This window comes from Aythya ferina, assembly GCF_964211825.1.
Source record: "Aythya ferina genome assembly, chromosome: 2".
NCBI lineage: Eukaryota > Metazoa > Chordata > Aves > Anseriformes > Anatidae > Aythya > Aythya ferina.
Window position 1 is genome coordinate 100,046,779 of NC_140297.1, and position 22,097 is coordinate 100,068,875.

Here is a 22,097-nt window from a genome sequence, read left to right on the forward strand (position 1 = left end):
GCACTTCAGTTGTGTGGTAAATGGAGCCAACACAAGCAAGAGACCCTGTGCTGGGCCCTTCTCTTTCCCTCGAAGGCCTTCAGCAGCCGGTGTACATGCTCAGTTCTCATCAGCTGGAGGGGCTCCTCAGAGCCCTGGGGAAGTCTGGTTTATTGAGAACCCAATGTGAAACCTAACCATCCCTGATCATGCCTGTTCCCAAACCTCTCAGAATACCAGCCGCATGAGTGACTGAAAAACAAGCTTGTTTTTCGGTTGTGTTTTCAAATCCAGCCAAGGCTTTTCGCCTGATAATTTTCCACATCAGCAGAGTTTACAGGTTATTTATGGCATGATATCCTACTCTGAAGGCTCCACATCCACACTTCATGCCCTTAAACACCTTTATTCTTGCTTATTTTTCAAGAGATGGAGCAGGAGAGGAAGGAAAAATACCAGCCAAATTCCTTAATTAACGCCCCTTGTGTTAACAGTGGAGATAACACCAATGAGCTTTTGTTTAAATCTGGTTGTCATTTTTGTTGTGTGTGAATGAAATGCATATCAAAATGAAAATCACGTTTTGAAATTGAAATAAATATTGATGTGAATTGTGTAATATTTGCTAGATGTTTTCCCTAATCAGCAAACAGAACTTTGGAGCTTTGTTGTAATTTCAAGATACATCACGTGCATTTGATTTAACAACATAAACTGATAATTTAAAAGCAACTAATAGTTGCTAATTTGATGGAAAAACAGCCTTCTGATGGCAGATTTTGGCCAAAACACGTTTACGATTTTTGTTGTAAAGAAAGTGACATTAAGGAACATGTATTATGCACAGCATTTATTTTTTTCCACAAATTCAGTCACATAGAATATGTGATTTACATGTTTTTCCAGACCAGGAAATTATTAAGCCTAAAACTGAAAGAAAAATAAAATAATAATAATAATAAAAAAACATGCTTTGCTAATTTTGTGATGATGGTCTATCAGTTGTTAGTCTCTGGGCTGGAAGTTTCATGTAACTGCCCACGTAGCTTTGATATCTCCAGGAAAAAGGCTGCAAACACTTTGGTTCCTTCAATGTAGTTGTGTCTGTTAAGAAGGAAAGAAGAGAATGACATCCTGTCAGGCCAGTCTGCTGTTCAGTTAGTAGTCTAGCCAAAGGTTTAAAGGAGTCTGAAAGACCAGCCACCACAAAGAATTGAAAAAAGATCCTAATAAGAAACACCAATTTATTAGTGGTGAGTTTAGCATGGGAAATCACTCTGTCAGGTCCTTACTACTGTTCTGTGTCATGACTTACTCTAATTCAGGAGAAGGGTAAGAGGAAAAACATCTTTCTGAGGAAAAAAGTGCTATGTTCTAGCTCCCCATTCATGCCTGCAGTGATGGCAAGTTTCTCAGAGTCAAGATCATAACTGTCACAGCCAAAATAAATGGACAGAGGTGACTTCATTTTACTCTCCTACGTGCAGAGTGCAGATGTGGTTTACTTTCACTCATTTACATTGCAAATAACAGAAGGATGAAAGAGCTTCCTGAAAAAAGGACAAAGTGCACTGAAATTCTGGATGCCCTGCAACTGGCACTCCTCTGCAGGATTCCTCTGCAGGATTCTCAGAGAAAACTGTTTCAGTGTAAAGTATGCTGATTACTGTCATTGGTAACAAACAGTGTTGGGGCTATACCGAGGGGAAAAAAAAAATCACCTGAGAATTAATTTTAGGATGAGCTTGGCACAACCCAACTCAGAAACTGCAAGGGCAGCACTCTAATTTTGATATAGTTACACTAGTTTGGCTCGCTGCAATATAACTACACTTCACCATCAGCCTGAGTACCTCTGACTGCAACACTTCAGAATGGATGCTGTGGGGAAAGGTGCCCATATTTCATCATATTTCAGACCAGAGGGAAATTTCACTGGCATGGCAATGAAAACTGCCACTGTATGTACTTAAAGATGGAGTAAACATTTCATGAAAAACACATGTCAGTATGTTATAAATCTGGAATTCTGCTTTCTGCATGGCAACACACCAGGCCTGCTGGAGACAGTAGCTTGGGACCGTCCACTGGAAAGCAAAGGTTCCCATCTGTCAGTGGTTATGTGTGAGCACCAGAAGACTTCAGTTCTCCCCCCCTTCTCTTATAGCACAAACGAATGAATAAAAGGAACCTGCTTATTTTCTCATTTTGGGAGTGCTCCCCAGCATCGGCTGCTCCAATCGGAAGCATTATCACCCTTTTCTGCGTTATGGTCTGAAACAGTCTGGCAATAGGAATTGTTGAACCATCCCGAATAAAATCTGGATCTTCTCCAAAAACTGAAATACATGCAAAGAATTGGTTCATTCATAAGTGAAACAAAAGATGCTTTCTTCTGTTACCAAATATCCGCAGTCTGCTCAATCACGAAGAGCTTCTGAGTAGAAACTGTATCTAAATGATGTCATGAATCAGTTGCACTCCACAAACCTCTGGCTTTGTAACTGTACATGAAAGAGCTAAACAAGTCATTTTTTTGGCTACTCCTGTTAAATACACCCCAGTTCAGCAAGATGTGGAGGCTGAGCTGTTCTGTCAAAATCAATGAGATACATAAGGGCAAGTGACCATAACACTGAAGTGGGAAATCTCTTTTTTTCTTTGTGGATGAGCACAGTTCTCCTGCAGACTTGCAGACACATTAAAAAATAAAAAAGAAGATGTGTACCTGTTTTTATTGCCCTTCTTGCTGCTTTATATAGTGGATCATTAACGTCAGCAACCCAGGGCTTTGCACCCAGTGGCATAGACACTTTGAGTTTGTTTGGACTGTTCCTCTTGGAAAACACATTCTTCAAGTGCTCCTCCACCTACAGGGCAAACACCTTCCAGTTAGGTGCTTTCATCTTCTTGAAATTGCTCTTACAAACAGCTAAATGCTAGAAACACCCAGTTTACTACTGGGGTTGTGAAGTTGTGAGGTGCTAAGAGGGACTTTGGTTCACACACTAGAAAGAACCTGGCTTTGGCTTCTTACCTGTTGTTTCACAACTGAAAGGTCCATGTAGGGGACTTGGCGAATTGAAAATTTCCCTATGACTTTTGCTGGAATGACTGTTTTAATTCCTGGTTCATGAAAAGCTCCTTCAATCCCATGAATAGAGAGTGAAGGATAACGCCACAGGTGCAGAAGTATCTCTTCCTTCAAAAAAAAAAAATAGAAGAGGGGAAGAGGGTGACACTGGAACCATTCACAATTGATAGAAACAATGTGAAGACACAAAACATTTTCCATCCACGTTATACTTGGAGACCTCTGTACTTTAAAGATATTTGATTTGTAATTCAAACTAGTGCTACCTTTTTAATTTTAAGAAATACTGCTCCTTTCAGTCAACATTTGTTTCTCTGTAGAAACATTTAGATTGAGAACAGCTTTTCATGCACGACAAGAAATGTGGAGAACTATTAAAAATATCACAGCAGTGATTTTTTTAGTGCCAAGTGAGATCAGAACAACTTCTGCTCTACCACCTACGGATCTCAGGATTTCTACAAGGAGAAACCTGTAACCAGTTTAGGCAGACCCCATTCAGTTGATACCAGGTGAGAAATCCTTCTAACAAGCATTTAAATACTACAAGAAGTAAGGGGATAATATTCAAGTTTATGCTTTTTTTTTTTTTTTTTTTTTTTTTCCTGGAGAAGGTAAGAAGGATAAAAATAAAAATAAATAAAAATGAAACTACTTATTCTAAAGAAGGAGAGACAGTAAGAGGACACTTTTTTTTTTTTTTTTTTATATATATATATAAAAAGCAGCTTTTTATAAGCTGGTATGTGTGCAGAACCCCAGAGCACTACTCCTTTCTTTGTACTCCATTTTTATGACATTGGAGCTTTAAGTACACAAAAAATTTTCACCACTTCACCCACGTACGGGTAAAGCATCAAAACTCTTTACTGTTACATTATTCTTGTACATTATTAATTATTACAGTCTAGTTTAGGCCAATTCAGAAGCTTCTTCATGGAAATAAAAACATTCACATTAGAACTAATACCATTATAATTATGTTAGTAATAAAAAATGAATCACCCCTCCCTTTCTCCCAGCTGCAAGCCTTGTGCAAGGAGATTTTTCTAAGTCAGCCCTCACCTGCTGTTTTTTATTTAGGAAATAATTTTTAAATTCTGGCAAAGAGAGTCTTATAGCTTTGGGTGGTTTTTGGCATGCTCAACAGACACCAAGATCAATAAACAAAATTAACGAAAAAAAAAACCACCCCAAAACACACCAGCCTAAAGCTGCCTCCCATTTTTCAGAGCTGAATATAGGTTCTTTCCTACTCCATAACCAGTATGCAGGGTTTTCAATGCTTACTATCTTTGGTTGGTTAGCCAGGGTATGGTGGGAGAGGATCCGCAGTATGAGAGAGGGGGAGCCAAACTCTTTAATTTGCTCATTTATTATTCATATTTTGGATCAACTTGCCCAGATATAGTAACTTACATTTTCAGCAAATTAATTTTATTTACCTTTTAATGCTCTGTGCTCTCTCTCTTTTTTTTTTTTTTTTTTTTTTTGGCCATTGACTGAAAATATCTTTCAGTCTGGCTTTGTCCATAAATGCTATGAAGGGGTGATTTAAATTCTTTCTGCTGTCCTTCTAATACGTTATTTTACCTATATCTATCTATCTACATATAAATATATGCACATCTATATATTCTTATTTTACCTTGCTACTGTAGAGGAATTTTTTCACTCCACTATTATTCTTGTGTTCTTCTATATCATATTCAATGGATTCATACAATTTCCTCTCCTCCTCTGTCAGGGCAGCGACACTGTCATAGATTCCAGGGATCTGAATATGACCCGTGGGATCCACAAGGCTGTCTATGAAGGAAGAAAAAGGTATCATTAAAAGTAGGACCTATTTCTTCTGCTTGGCAATCACAACACCTTTTCCCTTCTACCTAACTCTTTTGAGTTAGCCAAATGAGTAACCCTAACAACTAACTAGTAACAACTGTAGGCAGCCATCAGGTTGCCACACCTGACTTGATGTATTTTCATGTTTAGTAAGAAAAGCACTGAGCTGCTGTTTGTAGTGGGTCACATAAGAACATCATCCTACCAGGATACAAATCTGCATTAAAACGTTGAGTTTCACTACCCATGTATGTGGGTAATCCTTAAACATCCTTGATGAACATCTGAGTATTAGACTGAAAACAGCTCAACTGCACATCTGGTCTTACCAGGGACATTGACTTCCTCCGCTGCTGTCAGCATAGCTGTGCTGAGATTTGGAAACCTGGAAATCATGCTTCAGTTAGACTTGACTTACTCGAATCAATTAAATATGGCACTGATCTTCATTAGGCTGATTGCTAGTCATTCCCCAGCTACTCCTGAACAATGATGCACATTATTACCCAGCAGAGCTACCAGGTCCATCAGCGGCTCGTGAATGATGCCTCCAAAAGTTCCAGAGTGAAGGTCCTTGTCACCACCCTCAACCTGTGCCAAAAACATGGCTCAGATGTAAATAGTCCCTACCTCATTCTTCTGCAGGTATTTGTTTCCCACAGGGACTGGCAGCTTTGCTTTTTTAAACGAGGCCACAAATAAATGGAAAGCTATTATGAGTTCCTATTAATGGAATAGGAAACATCATGTCAGGAACAATCTGCTCCTGGTAAAGAGAAGAGGGCTTTGTTGTTAACCACTGGAGAGAGAAACTCGGCTGTCTGTACTACTTACAGGCACTTGAAAGCAAGGATCCCTCTCCATTCCTTCTTTTGCTTCAGTAAGATTAAGTACATCATAAGTGTAACACCTGCATATTACTGTTTCTAACATTGCAGAATAAATGCAAAGATCTTCATAACCAAGGCAAGAAAGAACCTTACTTGTTTCACATTAAGAAAATATATGTCCAACCTTAATTCCAGATTGCAAGAAATAAGAATTTAGAAGCATCTCAAATCACACAGCCTTAGAACAGAAAAGGCATTTGCTTTATTAAATGGGTTGTTTTTCCAGACACATTTTCATTCTCAGGTTTATCTGAAACTATATTTGTGCAACAAACTTGTTTATTCTTCTCTAAACCTCATTAAATCCAACTGTCTGGTAGCAGGCAGAGACCATTTCTGATGTTTTAATATCATAATTTGTCATAATCTAGACTTAGACAAATTGAATAAAGGCTGCAGAGGTTGCTTTGGTTAAAAACAAATTTTGTTCGTTTTCAGACATAAAGGTTAATGTAGATTTTTCCTTTAGGTCCTTTCCTTTTTTAATCTCTCTGAATTTCTTTTATGCTTTAAGTTTTCCAGATGACAAACTTCATTTCACAATAGCTCATTTTGGCTGCTAAATACACTGCAGTGCACTGTTACTTGCTTCTGCCAATGGTTAGGAAAATTTTGCACAGCTTTTAAACCCAGAGATCCAACTAAATTGAGTGCCTCTAGGCAGAGATGTTGCACTAAGCAGTATCTGCTGCAGAGGGGCAAGAACAGCAGAAGAAATAGTGTTGGAGTGGGGTTGGGGAGTGGTGTAGGGACAATGGTGCAGGAGAATGGAGTTGATGTGAGGAAGGGGTGATGAGGGAGAGGGGTAGGAGAGTAATTGGGTAGGAAAGAGAGCGAGAGGAGAGAGTGGAGATTTCTCCTAAGTGGAGAAATGATGATTGAAGAGAAATTAATGAAAGCAAATAAGGCTTCTCACTGAAATGAGAAGGGAAATCTGCATAAGCAAGGAAGACCACAGAAGACCTGCATTTGTAAATATTCTGTTTGCTGTCAGCCTTTCTCTGCATATAGAGACAGATGTGATCACAGGAGCACCACTGTTCTCTGGTCAGAAGCCTTGCCAGCTTACACGAAGCCGTGTCTCTTACCTCCACAAAAAAGCAGGCGTTGCCCCGAGTCCCGTATGTGAGGGCAGGCTTCTTCTTGCTGAGCCAGAGGTTGTCCGAAATCACAATGAAATCAACATCTGAGAAAAAGCACTGTTTCTCTTCTTCAAGTAGCTTCTCTAGCCCCAAAGACCCTGCTTCTTCCATACCTTCAATAATAAACTTGAAGTTTACTGGTATAGCCTGAATGAACAGCAGAGAAGTCTGGGTAAGGAACAAGCACTTTCAAAATTAAAAGGGAATATTTAAAAAGAAAAAACAGACTGACTTGCAGTATGCAATATATTAGGAAAAGAGAGACATAGGATATACATCTTGTTTCAATAGAAAGGGTATTGATAGATACACACATACAGTTTCCCATCGAAGTTTGTTTTTCTCTACTTTTTTTTTTAAAGGAGAATGTAAAAGCAAATACCTTTTAACTTCTGTTTCCAGAAAACTTGTTAGTCTGTCATGGGGTTTCTCTTTGGTACTATTAAATACTTTAATTGCTTTGGAAAATCTTTGTAACGGCAATGGCATTTTCACAGAATATTCCCAGCCTCTTGTATTCCCACTACTAGAGCCCATGTGGGAAGCACTGGCAAAGGTCCACTGCTGTTGTTTTCCCTGCATGTTACCCCTCACCAGGGGTAGTCATCTGATGATAAAAATGCTGCTGGTGATTCTCTGATAGTTGTTCTTGAATCTGTAGGCCTGCTAGCTCATAAGGATGCATTTCCAAGAGTAACAAAGAGAAAAACTGTGGAACAGTGAGAGTTGGAAATGCTGACCTGTCCCATAGGAGAAATAAATTTGAGCTTAGTTTCCATTCCAACTCATTTTCTCATTGCAGGCTTTAGGATGCTTTCTGTTTTAATTCAATTCTCAGATTAAACCCAGAAACAAATGTTTAGAGTTTAAATGAACTTGTGCTATGGATGGGTTCACTGATGGTTTGTCAAATGGCCCCAGAAAATTTAGAAACAAACAATTAATGTATATTGCAAGATGGCCTGTGCTGTTTTCTAAGGGAAGACCCCTAAATGACAAATATTTCTTTTTGTTTGCTTGTTAAAAATGACAAAATAGCTATTAGTGATTTGAAAAAATGGAAAGATGCAGAAAGACGTATAAATTGATAATAGCTAATTTATAATAATAATTAGGTAATAATAATCATTACCTAATAGTAGGCAAATAAGATCATGTGTTTGTGTATTAGAACTTAGGGGCACCAAGGTAGATTCAGTCCTACTGATGGAAGAAAACCATTAGCTTTCCAGAGGCTGCACAAAGGCTTTAAAAGCCAAGACTTGCAACTCAGTCTGTCTCATGTTGTACCAGAGGGAGAAAACTGTTTTTTATCAATCTAAAAAAATGTGTTGTGTAAAATCACCCTAAAGGGTGTTTGCTGATGAACTTACAAACTTACAGTATATGTTGGCTTAATTTTGCACTGGGGATAAAACTACCACAAAAGTATTAAACATGCAGACTGATTTAATGATAACTATGTTGGCCATTGTAGAGTTCAGGCAAGAGTTTGGTTCTTAGACCTATGGCAGTCTCTAGGCAAATATATTTGTACTTGGTTAATGCACACATTCAAAGCATTTTCTGTCATAGATCTATTGTTGAAAGAACATCCCACTAGGAATAAGCATTTTAGGTGCTTTCTTCATGCATACACAAACTGAAGGTAACTTGCAGGTAGCCAAGGCCAAAGACCAACAGAATTTAACAGTGGAGATGAGACTTCATCACCATTCCCTGATGTATGTTATTTTACCATTTAAAAAACTATCAACAAAATAGAAAAACTGTATAATGTATGTAACACAAATTGAATGTTTCCCCTAGTTTGTTTTCCTTTGCAAGGCAATGACAGCAAAACTATTTCTACATTGCATAAAGGCTACTCAATATAAAAATACCCAAATATGTATTTGTACTGTAGTGAAAACAGTGCCCTGGATATAGCATTAGAAATAAGCTGATATTTCAAAATACACATGGTCTGTTGGGACAGAGAGGCATTATCTATGTCACAAGAAGGTAAACGCATTCCTCCAGAGAGGTACTATAGTAATGACTAAATAATTCCTCACTGATACCTACTAATTTCAAGGCTCTAAATGTTTCCACTGCATTTATCCAAGCTAAGACTGGTCCTTTATTATCTGTTGATCCACGGCCATAGAGATTTCCTTATTAAGAGAAAAAAAAATAAAAGATTAAAGTTTTCAAGCAATCTTTGAAACTTCTCAGGTCACTTCAATGCAATCAGCAAATTCCTGGTGCAGCAAAAGCTTCAAAAGAGGTGTGTCAAGAGAGGTATCAGCACAATCAGAATTTTACTGACTTGTTAATACCAATTTCTGGAGTTCCACTTTTGTTCTTAAGATCTGTTTCATAAAATCATAAAACCATTAAGGCTGGAAGAGACCTTCAAGATCATCTGGTCCAACCATCACCCTACTACCATTATCACCCACTAAACCATGTCCCTAAGTGCCAGGTCCTACAGGTATAGGTACAGAACATTTTCTTTTTTTTTTTTTTTTTTTTTTTTAGCATTCAACCATACAGCTATATACAGGAATAGATTTTGGTTTCAGGTACAGCAATATATACCTTTGTCAATTCCCACTGGAGGCAGAAGAGTTACCCCAATAAAACTGTTTGGAACCAGTCCCAGCAGATGGAAAAGGGTCACTTAATGGTTATGGTACTGGGAACCAGGATCTCTGGGCTCTTGGGCTTACTCATCCTCTAACCTGCCATCCCACATTTGTATTCCTTTGATGAAAGGAGCTTTCCATGCTCTGCTGATTGCAGGGGAAAGGTTGCTACATGAAGAAGGGCCTGACCATCTCCCACCCAAACGCTCCTAAGCTCCAGTGTGGTGGGTGGAGGTGCTAAAGGATTATGAAGCAAGAACAGAAAGGGTGAGGAAGGACAATGATTGATCCAACAACACAACAAGAACCTTAAGGCAGAAATGGACTCTAATGAACACTCTGTAAAGTGACATTAACCTCACGTGGCTTTTCCACACCAAATATTAAGCGGTCAGTGATGAGTCTCACCAGTCACAGCATGACATCAAGATGTAAAGCTGCTGGATTTGTCCCATAGATTTCTGTGGGAGAAGAGCTCGTGCTGTAGTTAAGTGTACAAGGAACTTCCTCCTACTGGAGATCCCAGAGTATCAGATCCAAATAATGACACAAAAACTATGACCAGGTACACACCATCAATTTCGGTCAATGTGTAAGGGTCAGTTTTCCAGCCATCTTCCCTTCTGGCAGGCTGCACGTCCACGTGGCCATAGAAACAGACAGTGGGGTTTTGTGGATCCTTGCCAAGCTCCCCGAGAATAACAGGTGGCAGTGGGAGGTGCTGGCCATCAGGCAGCTATAAAGTAATATTAAAAAAGCAACAAAGGAAAAAAAAAAAAAAAACCTTTGAAAACTCGCAAACGTTGTAAAAAGAACTGGAATTCTCAGTACTGAAAATGTTTCTGCCTACTCAGTTGGCTCTAATTTGATCAGGTCCTTAAATCTGATTTTGAATCCAGATCTAACCTACCCAGAGGAATTAAGATTTTCTCCCCAACTGTTTAGGTTTTTCCAGGGCTATACAGAGTTCTAATGTTGCTCTGTCATAAATGCACTCTTTAATAAACCTTTACTTCCCAGCAGTAGAGAAGACAAAGTCAACTGTGTGCTATAGTGACAAAAGCATATGCTGTGGCATTAAAATAGTCAAAAGCCACACAGAAACTCATGTGGGGATTGATTTTGCAACAGACAGATGGCAGGAGGCCTGCAACTTCAAATAACAAAACAAAATAAAGTTTTCCTGGCAGGATGCAGCAGCAGCTATTTAGGAATGTTTTTTAGGTTGAGGTTCCAAACTAATTCTATAATTTGTAGGTATACAGAACAGATCTCCACGTTGGCTGAAAGAGGCTGGGTGTCTCACAGGAGTGGGAAATAAGAAGTAAATAATGTGTATACTGCCTTGTATTCACAATAATATTGGTTTGTATTGGTCTGTTGCAATACCAAAGTATAGCAGCTTCTTGCCCAACAATCAAAGGAAAATAATGGTTTTAAGGGAAACAATATTTTGGCCCTAGACAGAGATGCATCTCTGGTGTCTGCTCCTACAACAGGTCATCCATTCCTTGCTGTGGGAGACACAGGCTGTTGCTATATAACTTGCCAACCATAATTGCATGTGTGGTCTACTAAGCCTGCTGGTAATCAGTCTGAGGAGGGGCTGAACTCAGCAGGTATCATGTGGCTGTGGGACTGTTGATAAATTGTCATCTAACTACCAAAAATACCAGTAAGTCATAAGAGATATATGCATATACATAGCATTGAAAGTAGTAGGCAGAACACGATAGATGTGCAGGTATGACATTTTACATACAAGAAAAGGACAGGCACCTGATGTGACCCCAGGTTTACTGAATTAACAGTGGCTCCCAAAGCTGCAAGTTTGCTTGCTGCCAACACCATCATTCGCATGACTTCTTTCCTCAGGCCTGGTTGCACAGAATCGCTTTCCACAGCCACCCATTCCTTGAGATCCTGTGCAGGAGGACAAGTACAGCTCAATAAGGTCTAAATGAGGTCTAATTGGTCTAAAACCCAGGAATCCGTGGTTGGCCTGTGGATATGTAAAGCTTCTTATTGGAAGAGAGTTTCCCTTCTATCCTGTCACAGCAACATTGTGGAAGCTGTATTTTTCTACCTGGTAAAGATTTGCCAAGAGCTAGGATCACCTTTCTTGTGCCTACAGTGTACACATCAGCTCATTGGAGCCCCCAGCACATCATCAGAGCCCGATGCTGTCACTTCTCTGCAGAGCTCCCTTGCAGACAGAGGCAGGATCTGCGAGGTCTGGCTTGCTTCTCCCATTCAGGTGCATTTTGGCTCAGAGGAGTCTTTCTGTGCCCACACCTGGAGGATGCCTACAGCCACCTGGTCTATGGAGGTCCATACAAATCCCACTTCCACCTACAGCATCCCCAGTACTGACTGTCCCCTTGCAACCTTGCTTTGTGGCACAGATGTGGCACACCTGATGCCAGATCCTAAACGCTGCTGTTACCTTAGTGGCAAATGCTCATCTGGCACGTGGAGCACAGGCCTCCGGGACATTACTGCTGCCCTCCAGCCACTTCCCTGCAATATAGTTCTTACCTTAATGAAATCACTTTGATGCAGATCAATGTACTGGAAGATCTCAGTCTCCAATGCTGAAGAGGATGAGGAGGACATTCCTTCCTTGAAGGGCAGCTCGAGGGTGAGGTGGACAGTATCTGAAAGTTAAAGATAAAATTCAGCATCAGAGACACCCTGCAATATGCATGTCTGTTAATTGCTGAAAACCATAGAAAACTGCAAAACACTGAGTCTTATTTAAGTCTCATTTAATTCCTTCAGGCCATGAGAGAGGATGTCTGAGACATTTCATCACATAAAGTCTGAAATCAATTCATAACTAATTTTCTGAAAGAAAAAAAATGTGGGGAAAAAAATGACCAAGGAGTAAATAGCTTTACAATTTCTGCTTTATAAGGAAATAAAGGGAAGTGTTTTCCAAAGAAATTCTTGCTGCATCATTTCTCAATGCACAAACCTCACACTGCGCATTCTGCAAAGGCAGCTGCAGGGGAAGACTTGCAAACACCAACACGCACCATCTGCCCAGGGGACTCATCTTTCTTCCTCTTTTCCAGAAAGAGAGAGAAAAATGGATTCCCTGACACACGTTGTGTGTTTCACATGAATAAGGGATAGCAATCCCAGCGCAGGAGAGTAGCTCCAGCAAATAGCTTCTGCAGCTGAATAAGAACAGCAGCAATACTGAAACACTCGATAAGTGCAGAAGTCATTTAGTACTTACAAACCTCTCTGTGCCTTGTTTTTCACAAGATGGGTGAAGATTTAAAAACCATAGTATTTCAGTGCTTTTCTTCCTTTCTGCAGTTTTCCTTTCTTGTCTCCCTGAAGTGCCTGCTGTAGTTCCTGAATCAGTGTTAGCCAAGTAACACGTAGAGGGTGGGGCTAAATTCAGAATAGCTGCTATATTGGGCTGTGCAATGCGATGGGTCCCAAGGTCAAGACCTAACATGTTGACTCGAAAAATATTCTATGCTGGGGATGAAACATGCAGTTGCAGGTCCATACCTAACTCCTTAATTCTGATGCACTGTTAAGATAATAGTCTGTAGCAATAATAATAATTTCAATTACATTTCACTGACAGAGAAGGAAGATGGAAAACCCATGTTATGAACAAGAGGAGGGAGAGGAAGTAAGGAGAGGAGGGGAGTGGAAAGAAGAACTGGGGTTATTCCACCTGGGAAACAAGCGGATGGGTAAGGCGTTGCAGCACCCAGTGACACGGTGTCCTTCCAGCAATGGACACAGCCACTTCTACTGCAATGGTACTTGAAACATGCAAAAATAATAATTAAAAAAATAATAATAAAGAAAATTCAAGGGTAAGCATGGTCTTTTAACCCAGTCAGGTAGTTCATCTCCTACACCTCAGTTACTCCAGAGAGTCTGGAGGTTTGATCTTTAAAATCAAACTAGAGCCAGCAAATCTCTAAGCAAAAAAATGCTTTTGTGACTCCACTGTTGACCTAAAAGCTTGCAAGACCTGTTTTTAAACAGTAAGGTGTTTGTCCTCCTGTCAAAGCACAATTACCTGTAAAAACTGCAGATCAGTTTTGCTATAGAGACAAACGAGAAAAAACAGCTTTGTGGACACTCTCCGAAACACTGCCTCCATCACACATTCTGGGAACTTGGTGAAGGACAGCTCTAGAAGTTGAGGGGCGATTATAGAGATCCTGGCTGCATGAAGCGTAGGCCTCACTTTCCAACCTTTCATTGCAAGCAAGGTTACATCTATCCTGCCTGTGACACAGCTCGCTCTGTGAAGCCCCAGTGCACTAGATCTGATCACCAGAGTCCAGCTCCTGATGCCCGCTGTCACGCTGGAAGGATTGGTGTTACAAGAGACCAAATACCAGTTTCACAGCAGAGCAAAGCATCAAAGCACAGATACAAAGATGATTTGTTGATTGAGACAAAACAAATCCAAACCCAGGGGATTTTTAGGATAGAGATATTAAGCACTGAAACATTACATGACACCAAGCTGAGTGGTGTAGTTGATACTAAAGAAGGAAGGGATGCCATCCTTGACAAGCTGAGAAGTGGGCCCACATGAACCTAATGAGGTTCAAGAAGTCCAAGTGCAAGGTGCTGCACCTGGGCTGGGGCAATCCTGGACATGGGCAGAGTCTGGGAAAAGAACTCATTGAGGGCAGCCCTGCAGAGGAGGACTTGGGGGTTGCGGTGGATGAAAAGGTCAACATGAGCCAGCAGTGCATGCTTGCAGCCCAGAAGGCCAACTGTATCCTGGGCTACGTCAATAGCAGGTGGAGGGAGGTGATTGTCCCCCTCTGCTCTGCCATTGCATGGCCTCACTTGGAGTCCTGTGTCCAGGTCTGGGGCCCCCAGCACAAGAATAGTTTTAAACTACACGTAAAAGAGGACAAATTTAGATTGGAGATTAGGAGGAAATCCTTCACTCAGAGGGTGGTGAGGCCTCTGAGGCTGCCCAGACCAGGCCGCCCAGAGAAGCTGTGGATGCCCCATCCCTGGTGGTGCTCGAGGCAAGGTTGGACGAGGCCCTGGGCAACCTGGTCTAGTGGGTGGCATCCCTGCCCATGGCAGGGGGCTGGAACAGGATGGTCTTTAAGGTCCCTTCCAACCAGAGCCATTCTGTGATTAATGCTAAGACTTTCTGGGGAGAAAGTGATAATAATAAGTACATAAGTGATTATAATAATAAGTACAACTTCATTTTAACCATCAGCAGGTCTGAGGAGAGCGAAGGTTGTCTTTATGCTGATCTTTATTGCAGACATCCTGCTCAGAGCTCCTCAGGGAGCTGGTCCCCATATGGGGAAAAGAGGATGGGTCACAGCCTGTCTTCACAGCAGAGGTGCTCCAGCCCTCTGATCACCTTTGCGGCCCTCCTCTGGACTTGCTCTAATAGGTCCATGTCCTTCTTGTGCCAAGGGCCCCAGAGCTGAACACATTAATGGTTGTTAAAGTAGCCAAGCTAATACAATGTACGAACTTTGGTTTCTTCATCATAAATGATTTTCCCTCTTTCTCTTCAAATATTCAATTTTTCTGAATTCCATGCATTTTCTTTCTAAAAATAACGAGCACATAGTTTGCAGCTTAGAGTGACTTGATAGAATGCAGTTCTTTTAATATCACATGAAGGTCATAGTCACAAAAAGTTGTTTTTACTTGGGGAAAAGTGCTATGGTGATGGTATCCTCCTCTGCTTATGTTACATGCAAATGACCTGGAAGGATGCAGACAAGAGGCATATGTCTTCAAGTCATGTTTCATTAGCTTTTAACTGCTTAAGAAAATGAAAGAAGTAAAATTAAACACTGTGGAAGGAAAAAGAAAAAAAGAAAGAAACATTCAAGAAAGCAAAACATCCTAGGAATAAATGAAATAATTATTTGAGATTTTCCAGAGACAGACTTCAATAAAAGTTTATAGAAAACACAAAAATGGTTGCTTTCATAACACAGATAAGCATGAACAGTGGCAAAGTTCAGCAAATGAGTGCGAGGAGATACTTACAGAGTCCTCTGAAGTAGCAGAGCATACCAAACACAAGTCAAACAAGAAATTAGGTAACAGCTATGCTGTGCTGCAGTTCATGGAGGGAGGGAAACAGCATGTCAATGCATTGCTCATGCACAAACAATGCTGATGGAAAGCATTTAGACAGTATAGGGAAAAGTTTGTGTAAGGAACATAGTCTGATAAAGGAGTAGAAAGATTTCAGGCAAGGCTAAAATAGCTCAGAGTTGCAAGGAGGGGAAAAACAATGTGAAAGGGTGATAAAGCCTGCAAAAGAAAAACATCAAACAAAGACTTCAGTGTTCAATTTCGAGTGTATTTGATTTGATCTCATTCTAAAATTGCAGTTGCTGCCTTATGGAAAAAAAAGTAATATGACTATTTTTAGAAATAATGTCTGACAGTCGCACAGTTTCTCTTCCTTCATTCCTTTGCAATAAGAACATTTTGTGTCTCACTTCCTTCCATCTCACAAGTACCGTTAAAAGAAAACTTAGCATCCTTAGGGGATGATTTAATAAGACATTTAGGTTGATTTTTTTTTTTTTTTTTTTTTTTTAACCATGATGAATCTGTGATATACTATCAGCTAAGCTTACAAAGATTCAAGAAGCAGCTCCTGAATGTGTTGTACTGCCCTCCTCCCCCTTCCTGGCACGTATATGTCTCAGGTTGCAGTGCTCCCTGAGATGCTGAGATACAGCATTTGACTGGGGCATGGGGAGGGATTGCTAATGAACACTGAACATTTTGCAACCAACCCACAGGAAAATAAAGTCAGAAATCACCTAGTTAGCCAAAAGTATAAAAGAACAATTGACATGAAAAGAAATAAAAATGCATACAGTGGTAGGAGCTAGCTGATTGAACCAGTGGTAGTGGGCTCCCTCAGAAGGAACCTTCCCTCTACGGAATCGCCATTGGGGAAGATAACTGAGATACCTGGGTTTTTATTTAACTTCCTTTAACAATGTTCAACGTTTAACACTGATAAGTGGCCTACCTTTGGTGGAAGCAGGCAAAAAAGCCTCTGTTGCCTCTCCAGCTAAGGGTGTGAGGCTCTGCGAGGTGGTGAATCAAGGCAGCAGCTCTCGAGCCAAGCCCTGATCACGTGCAGTCGCTGGAGCTGTAATGACCACAAGCTGCAGAGGTCCAGACACAGGCACAAAACTTGCCCACATTTGGAGGTGGTTAAAAAAATAGCATCATGCCCAGCAAGCCGTGTGACAGCAAGGATTGGATTTGGTGGAGAGCACAGGTAAAACCTGGCATTGCTAGCAGATGAGGAAACCCCTCCAGGGTGTTTCAGAGAATGGCAATGACAGACCCAGCACTTCCTGATCAAGTTGACCCCTTAGAGAAAAAAATCAAGACCCTGTCTATCAGCACTGCTTTACTGTATTGTGGATGATATTAAAGAAGAAAATCCTCACCTCTTTGTATGCCCTTGTTTTGCAGCTGCTGCTATGGCTGGCGATGAGACTGAGCTGGAAAGGTCTCCTCTGCCACCTGCAGAACAGGGATATTTTACGTCCGTTCACCGATGTGTTCTGCAATTATGAAGGGTTACTTGAGAGTTAAAGATTAACTCTTGGTTTAGATGTTTAATTCTGCTTCTCTATCATATAATAATCCAAGCAGGATATCCAAATCACTACCACACCAACTCGGTAGGGCTTTTCCCATTCCCTTTCCTCTTCCTTTCCTCTCTGGCCATTCTCTGGAAGTGCTAGATCCTAGCAGTAACCTCAGCATCAGAAAACACTCAGGCAATGCTGGTAAGTATTGCTGCTTTACAGAAGCTTTTTAGAGAAAATGGATTTTGTTTGTTGCCTTTATTTGGAAAATGGAAAGGGAAAAAAATTCTATTAAGGGGAAAAAATTATCCCAGGCAGTGATATTTCACTCTTTGGCCACTGAGGAGAAGTAATTCACTATTTTTCTAAGAAATTTTTTTTGGGCTTGTCTGCTCATTGGTTTGCAGTCAGATAAACACTGGTTTAAGAAGATCCTTGCTCTTTTCATAGAAAAAAGGTTCATATGAAAGAATAACAGGAGGTACTGTAGTTACATGTGCTAGCATGCAAAGCTGAGCTACTAGTCTGGTTCTTAACACCCTTAAAACACAGTGAGTACCAAAAGGAAAGCCACACTACACATGAAGAATATTTACTATATTCTGACTTGCTGGGCATTGTACTCAGATGTGGATAGTTTCATCTTTTTGCTGCCATATCTTCCATACAAGAAGTTCTCTGAACTCGTAGCAAATCTCTCATTTTATGCATTATCCTTATGGTTCTCCATCCACTTTGAAAGCACTGCTATTCCCATGGTCAGATTCAGTACTAACATTTTGTACTAACAACCATTAGTCTTGCAAGTGAGGTCCTATCTCAGAGCATTACAAAGACCTTTTCATTTAAGTATTTGTTCTGCCATTCATTAATATAAATTAATATAAAGCTCATTTGCAAATCAAGTACAAAAGTTGGGGGGAAAATTAAGAGTTTATTTGCATTTATTTAAAATGTTTCTATTTTTACATAAATACTTTCCTTCCTTCACTTTACAACTGTTTCTCACTGGAGTTACTCCTGACTTACAATACTAGGTGTAATATTAGAAATAGGTCAACTACATTTGTAGTCTTTTAACTGCCTATTAATCACTTTATACTGACAAAACCAATATGATTGCTGGGGGGTGAGGTGGGAGAAAGAGTGATTATTACTCTGTAACTTATAAGGAGCAATCAGCAATGAAATAATATTATACCCTATAACTTGGAACAAGGTTTAGAGTCCAGAGCGTAAGAGAGTTATTGTTTGATGGTTGTTATCCCATTTATGGAGGATCATAAACATTGACAACATTGCTTAGAAGCCTTTCTACATACAGGCAGTTTTATCTCCTTCATAAAAACACTGTGATGGTAGCTGATTAACTGTAGGAAAGGCTAACTTATAAGGACAGGTGAAGATCTCTACTCGAATAGTTTGGCTAAATGTTGACAAGGATACCTCCTCCTTGGAATACAGTACATGTTTAAGCAGGAGGAAATCAGTTACAGGAAATTAAGAGAAGAACTAAAAGAGCAGGATAAAGAAAAGGAGCACCGATGCCTTTGTTTCTCTTGTCCTTTGAAAAATTAAGCTATCCAGGGCAGAGATGGTCTCCTGCTGAGTTTCTCTTACTACATTAGGACAGCAGCCTCACTTGTTAATGAAGAGTTGATGCAAATAAGAGTAACTTAATTTCAGTGGCATTTAAGCATAACTAGCATGCCTTAATTGTTACCTTAATTAAAAAGTATCTTAACTAATAACAGTAGTAAGTTTGAGTGAGCAAATACATAAGAAATATGCTGTGGGGAGGAATATTTCATTGGCAGAGAAATTATATGATGGTTTTCAGGACTACCTGTCACTCTCTAAGCAATTACCTCTAGCTCCAGCCAGCTCTTTTTCATTTCTTGAAGGTGTATTTCAGGAGAAGTGGGAAGATATTGTAATGTCATGATCAGGGGTACCTGGTTATTATTGCAGCCTACTGTCATTTCTCAATACACCGCCTCCATAAAACTGAAATTATCCTTGTCTCCTAGTACTGTAAATGTGGAATGGAGAGGCCCCTCCACATAACTCCCCCAAATATCTCTCCCTTTCTAGGATTTCTGTGTCTGCTCCCTGTATGGCAGCAGCAAGCCCTTCCACCTCCTCACTCCTACCCACTTCATGCTGCAGTTTGAGGAGAATTTCCCTGCCATCATCTTTGGAGATGATCCTGACTGATGCCAAAATCTGAGACCAGAATTAAAGCAGTGCTTCCCACTGCAAAAAGCTGTCAGACAGGGGAATGAGATTGCACTGGTAGGGAAGTAAAGAATCCTGAGGCACTGAATAAACAGTTGTTACCTGAACATTGATAATCCCACCTGGGTATGGCTGTGGAAGGACGTTAATTTAGGAAAAACCTTTGTACCCAGGCAAGAGGTCACACAGTGCTTCATGATGGCTACAGACTGTACTCCGTGTGAAGCAATGATGCTTAGCACCTTCCAGGAACAGGGCCACCAAGGTTCAAGACACTTTGAAACACCGTGTTCTCATCATTTGGCAGCCAGTTCAGCAAGCACTTTGTACGCAGATCTCTGAGTATGCAGAGTTTAAATGACAGCCTGGGGAAGAACAAACAAGTCCATGGTCAAGCATCTTTTCCACTTCAGTGCATTGGATGCAGGGATAGGAGACTTTATTTTTCCAGGAGCAAAATCTGTAAACTTTTTTTTTTTTTTAACAGTTATGCAGAAGTATTTTCAGACAATAATCATGCTGAAGTGATGGCAAGAGGTTATTCCAGTCTCGATATCCTTCGGACAGCTTTGCTCAGCCAAACCACAGCAGCATTCCCCTGAGGGTGATTAATGCCCTTCATGCAGGTGAGGCTCTTACCCTGTAGATAACTCATACCCAGACAGCAGCTATGCAGCAGCTAGAGGCTGGCTTTACAAGTTTGTGGCATTAGGTTGATGCTAACCATGCAGAATGTGTTTAGGCAGCTCTGGAAGAGCTGCCTAAATGCCACTGTCTTCCAGGAGGAAATTCTGTGGGGCATGGGAGTTGGCAGAGGCAGGAGACAAGTAGCTGAGGTGGTGTGCACCTTGCCCCCTCTTCCACACCATGCCTTTGAGGCCAGAGTACTTGTGGCACTTTGCTGATGTCCATGTCCCAGCTCGGTGTCCCAGAATCAGCAGGCTTTGAAGAAAGCCTGTGAGTGTTTTTCCATTGCAGCCATCCTGTCTTTGAAGGCAAACTGTGAGAATGCCAAAGCAAGCAGAGGGGTTCTTTTGTTAACAAATAGGATTCTCTCTAAAATAGCTTGTAAAGTATGTAAAAATACAAGAACTATTCATACACATATGAATATATTTGCACATGTATATGCATATGTGCATGCAAACACATCTTGCATCTCACGGCAGCAGATGTTACTGCTGGAAGGTCTGTTTGTCTGTAACATCCTTGAGGAGGAGCGTGAGGTATTTCACAGCACATCTCTTCTATCAAAGCGCCCCTGTTTATATTAAGGGTAAAATAAATGCTGCTAGAGCCCAGAGCAGATGCGCACGTTGAGCCTCTGTACCAGTGATGTGTTATGCAAATCATGCCATCGACAGCCCGTTTTTGTGAAAGATGAGATATCATCTCAACAAAAGCAGGGACAGATAATTACAAGACTGGTGCCATTGATTAGAAAACTAATTCATATCTAGACACCTTATTAAATGCCTGCACGTAGGCTCTGGGCCTGCTAACAAGTGGATCCTTGACAAGCAGATTAAGATCTTTGGATGAGGTGCTATAATCTTAACTACAATTTCTGTGGAAAACGAGCCCCTACTTGTTCCACCAGGATTTATAGTCTGGACTTAAAATGTTTTCCCTACAGATAACTATTTTTTGCTCTGTTACAGAATCTTCAAGTGGAGGAGAGGCTTCTCGTATGTTCAAACAGCCTTCCAATAAAAGTGCAGCACATGCCTTGACATGGCTTAAAAGGCAGTGATGGCTTCGCAATTTTTGTACTAAAGGAACCTGAACATTTAGAAGTGATGGTTTCATAGCTTTTAGCTTCAGAGGAATCAGTTCTGAAAATCAGTTTTGGATATAAACCATTAATCCAGCCATTAATGGCACACTCCACGTGCCTAAATCCTTAAATAAATTTTGGAATTTCGGTTGAAATATTTTAAATAATTCATGAATATGCATAAAGATTGTATCCATTCACTGCACTTCAGAGGGATGGAAATCACATATTGGATACACATTGCCTGAATGACAAGACTCATGCACTTAAGATGAGTAACACATCCCTGGCTTTGGTTTTCATTTGTTTCTGAAGAAAGTTTCCTGCTTAGGGCCCCGAATACAAGGTTATAGTTACCTACCTTTGAGAGAAAGTGCTGGCCTGCAGGTGGTCTCTTTCTGCCATGCAGAGTTGAATTGGAGGTGTCAGACAGCCCTCAGCTCGCTCCCTCAGCTTGCGGAGCTGCTGACTGCTTGGATCCACCCCTGGTGCATCCCCACCTGCTGCAGGGCTCCAGCCTCCCCTGCAAGGCTCTCACCTAACCATCAGCATCCAAACCCATGCTGCGCTCCAGCCCTTCCACCACCACCATCAGCAGCTTGCTCTGAGGAACAGAAAGCAGTCATGTGGCCAAGCACAAGGGTTTGTGAGAGACAGAAGAACAAATACTGAAACTTATCAGAGGAAAAAATGGAAAACTTTTCTGCCACAGACACAATTCTATACAGCCAAAAGGCCCAAGCATATCCTGGGGTGCATTAAGCATGACATTGCTAGCCAGTCAAGGGAAGAGGTTGTTCTGCTCTGGTGCAGTCTCATCTTGAGCACTGTGCACACTTTTGGTGACTACAGTATAAAAAGGACATAAAACCATTAGAGTGTGTCCAAAGAAGGA

The 22,097-nt window shown here is 40.8% G+C and overlaps 1 protein-coding gene and 2 long non-coding RNA genes across 8 annotated transcripts; 1 reads left to right on the top strand and 2 right to left on the bottom strand.

The window, feature by feature from the left end:
* Window positions 1-814: 814 nt before the first annotated feature.
* On the bottom strand, window positions 815-17,160 carry CNDP1 (carnosine dipeptidase 1). 6 transcript variants are annotated; one of them, XM_084508889.1, is made up of 12 exons: window positions 17,044-17,160; window positions 12,119-12,237; window positions 11,360-11,503; window positions 10,154-10,316; window positions 9,018-9,106; window positions 6,897-7,097; window positions 5,425-5,509; window positions 4,722-4,882; window positions 3,017-3,181; window positions 2,708-2,849; window positions 2,171-2,318; window positions 815-1,083 (listed from the first exon to the last, which is right to left on the bottom strand). In XM_084508889.1, the coding sequence occupies exons 2-12, from the start codon at window positions 12,194-12,196 to the stop codon at window positions 978-980; spliced, it is 1,482 nt and encodes a 493-aa protein (XP_084365015.1). In that variant the 5' UTR covers window positions 12,197-12,237; window positions 17,044-17,160; the 3' UTR covers window positions 815-977. The 6 variants fall into 6 exon arrangements, with proteins under 6 accessions (XP_084365015.1, XP_084365018.1, XP_084365019.1 ...); XM_084508892.1 differs by lacking the exon at window positions 17,044-17,160 and adding an exon at window positions 16,614-16,777; XM_084508893.1 differs by lacking the exon at window positions 17,044-17,160 and adding an exon at window positions 16,456-16,474.
* Window positions 17,161-17,271: 111 nt separating this feature from the next.
* Window positions 17,272-21,347, top strand: LOC311431435. Its single transcript, XR_014689426.1, has 3 exons — window positions 17,272-17,388; window positions 19,913-20,051; window positions 21,087-21,347. It is a non-coding gene; the product is annotated as an uncharacterized lncRNA (long non-coding RNA).
* Window positions 18,102-21,862, bottom strand: LOC311431436. Its single transcript, XR_014689427.1, has 2 exons — window positions 21,564-21,862; window positions 18,102-20,425 (listed from the first exon to the last, which is right to left on the bottom strand). It is a non-coding gene; the product is annotated as an uncharacterized lncRNA (long non-coding RNA).
* Window positions 21,863-22,097: the final 235 nt, after the last annotated feature.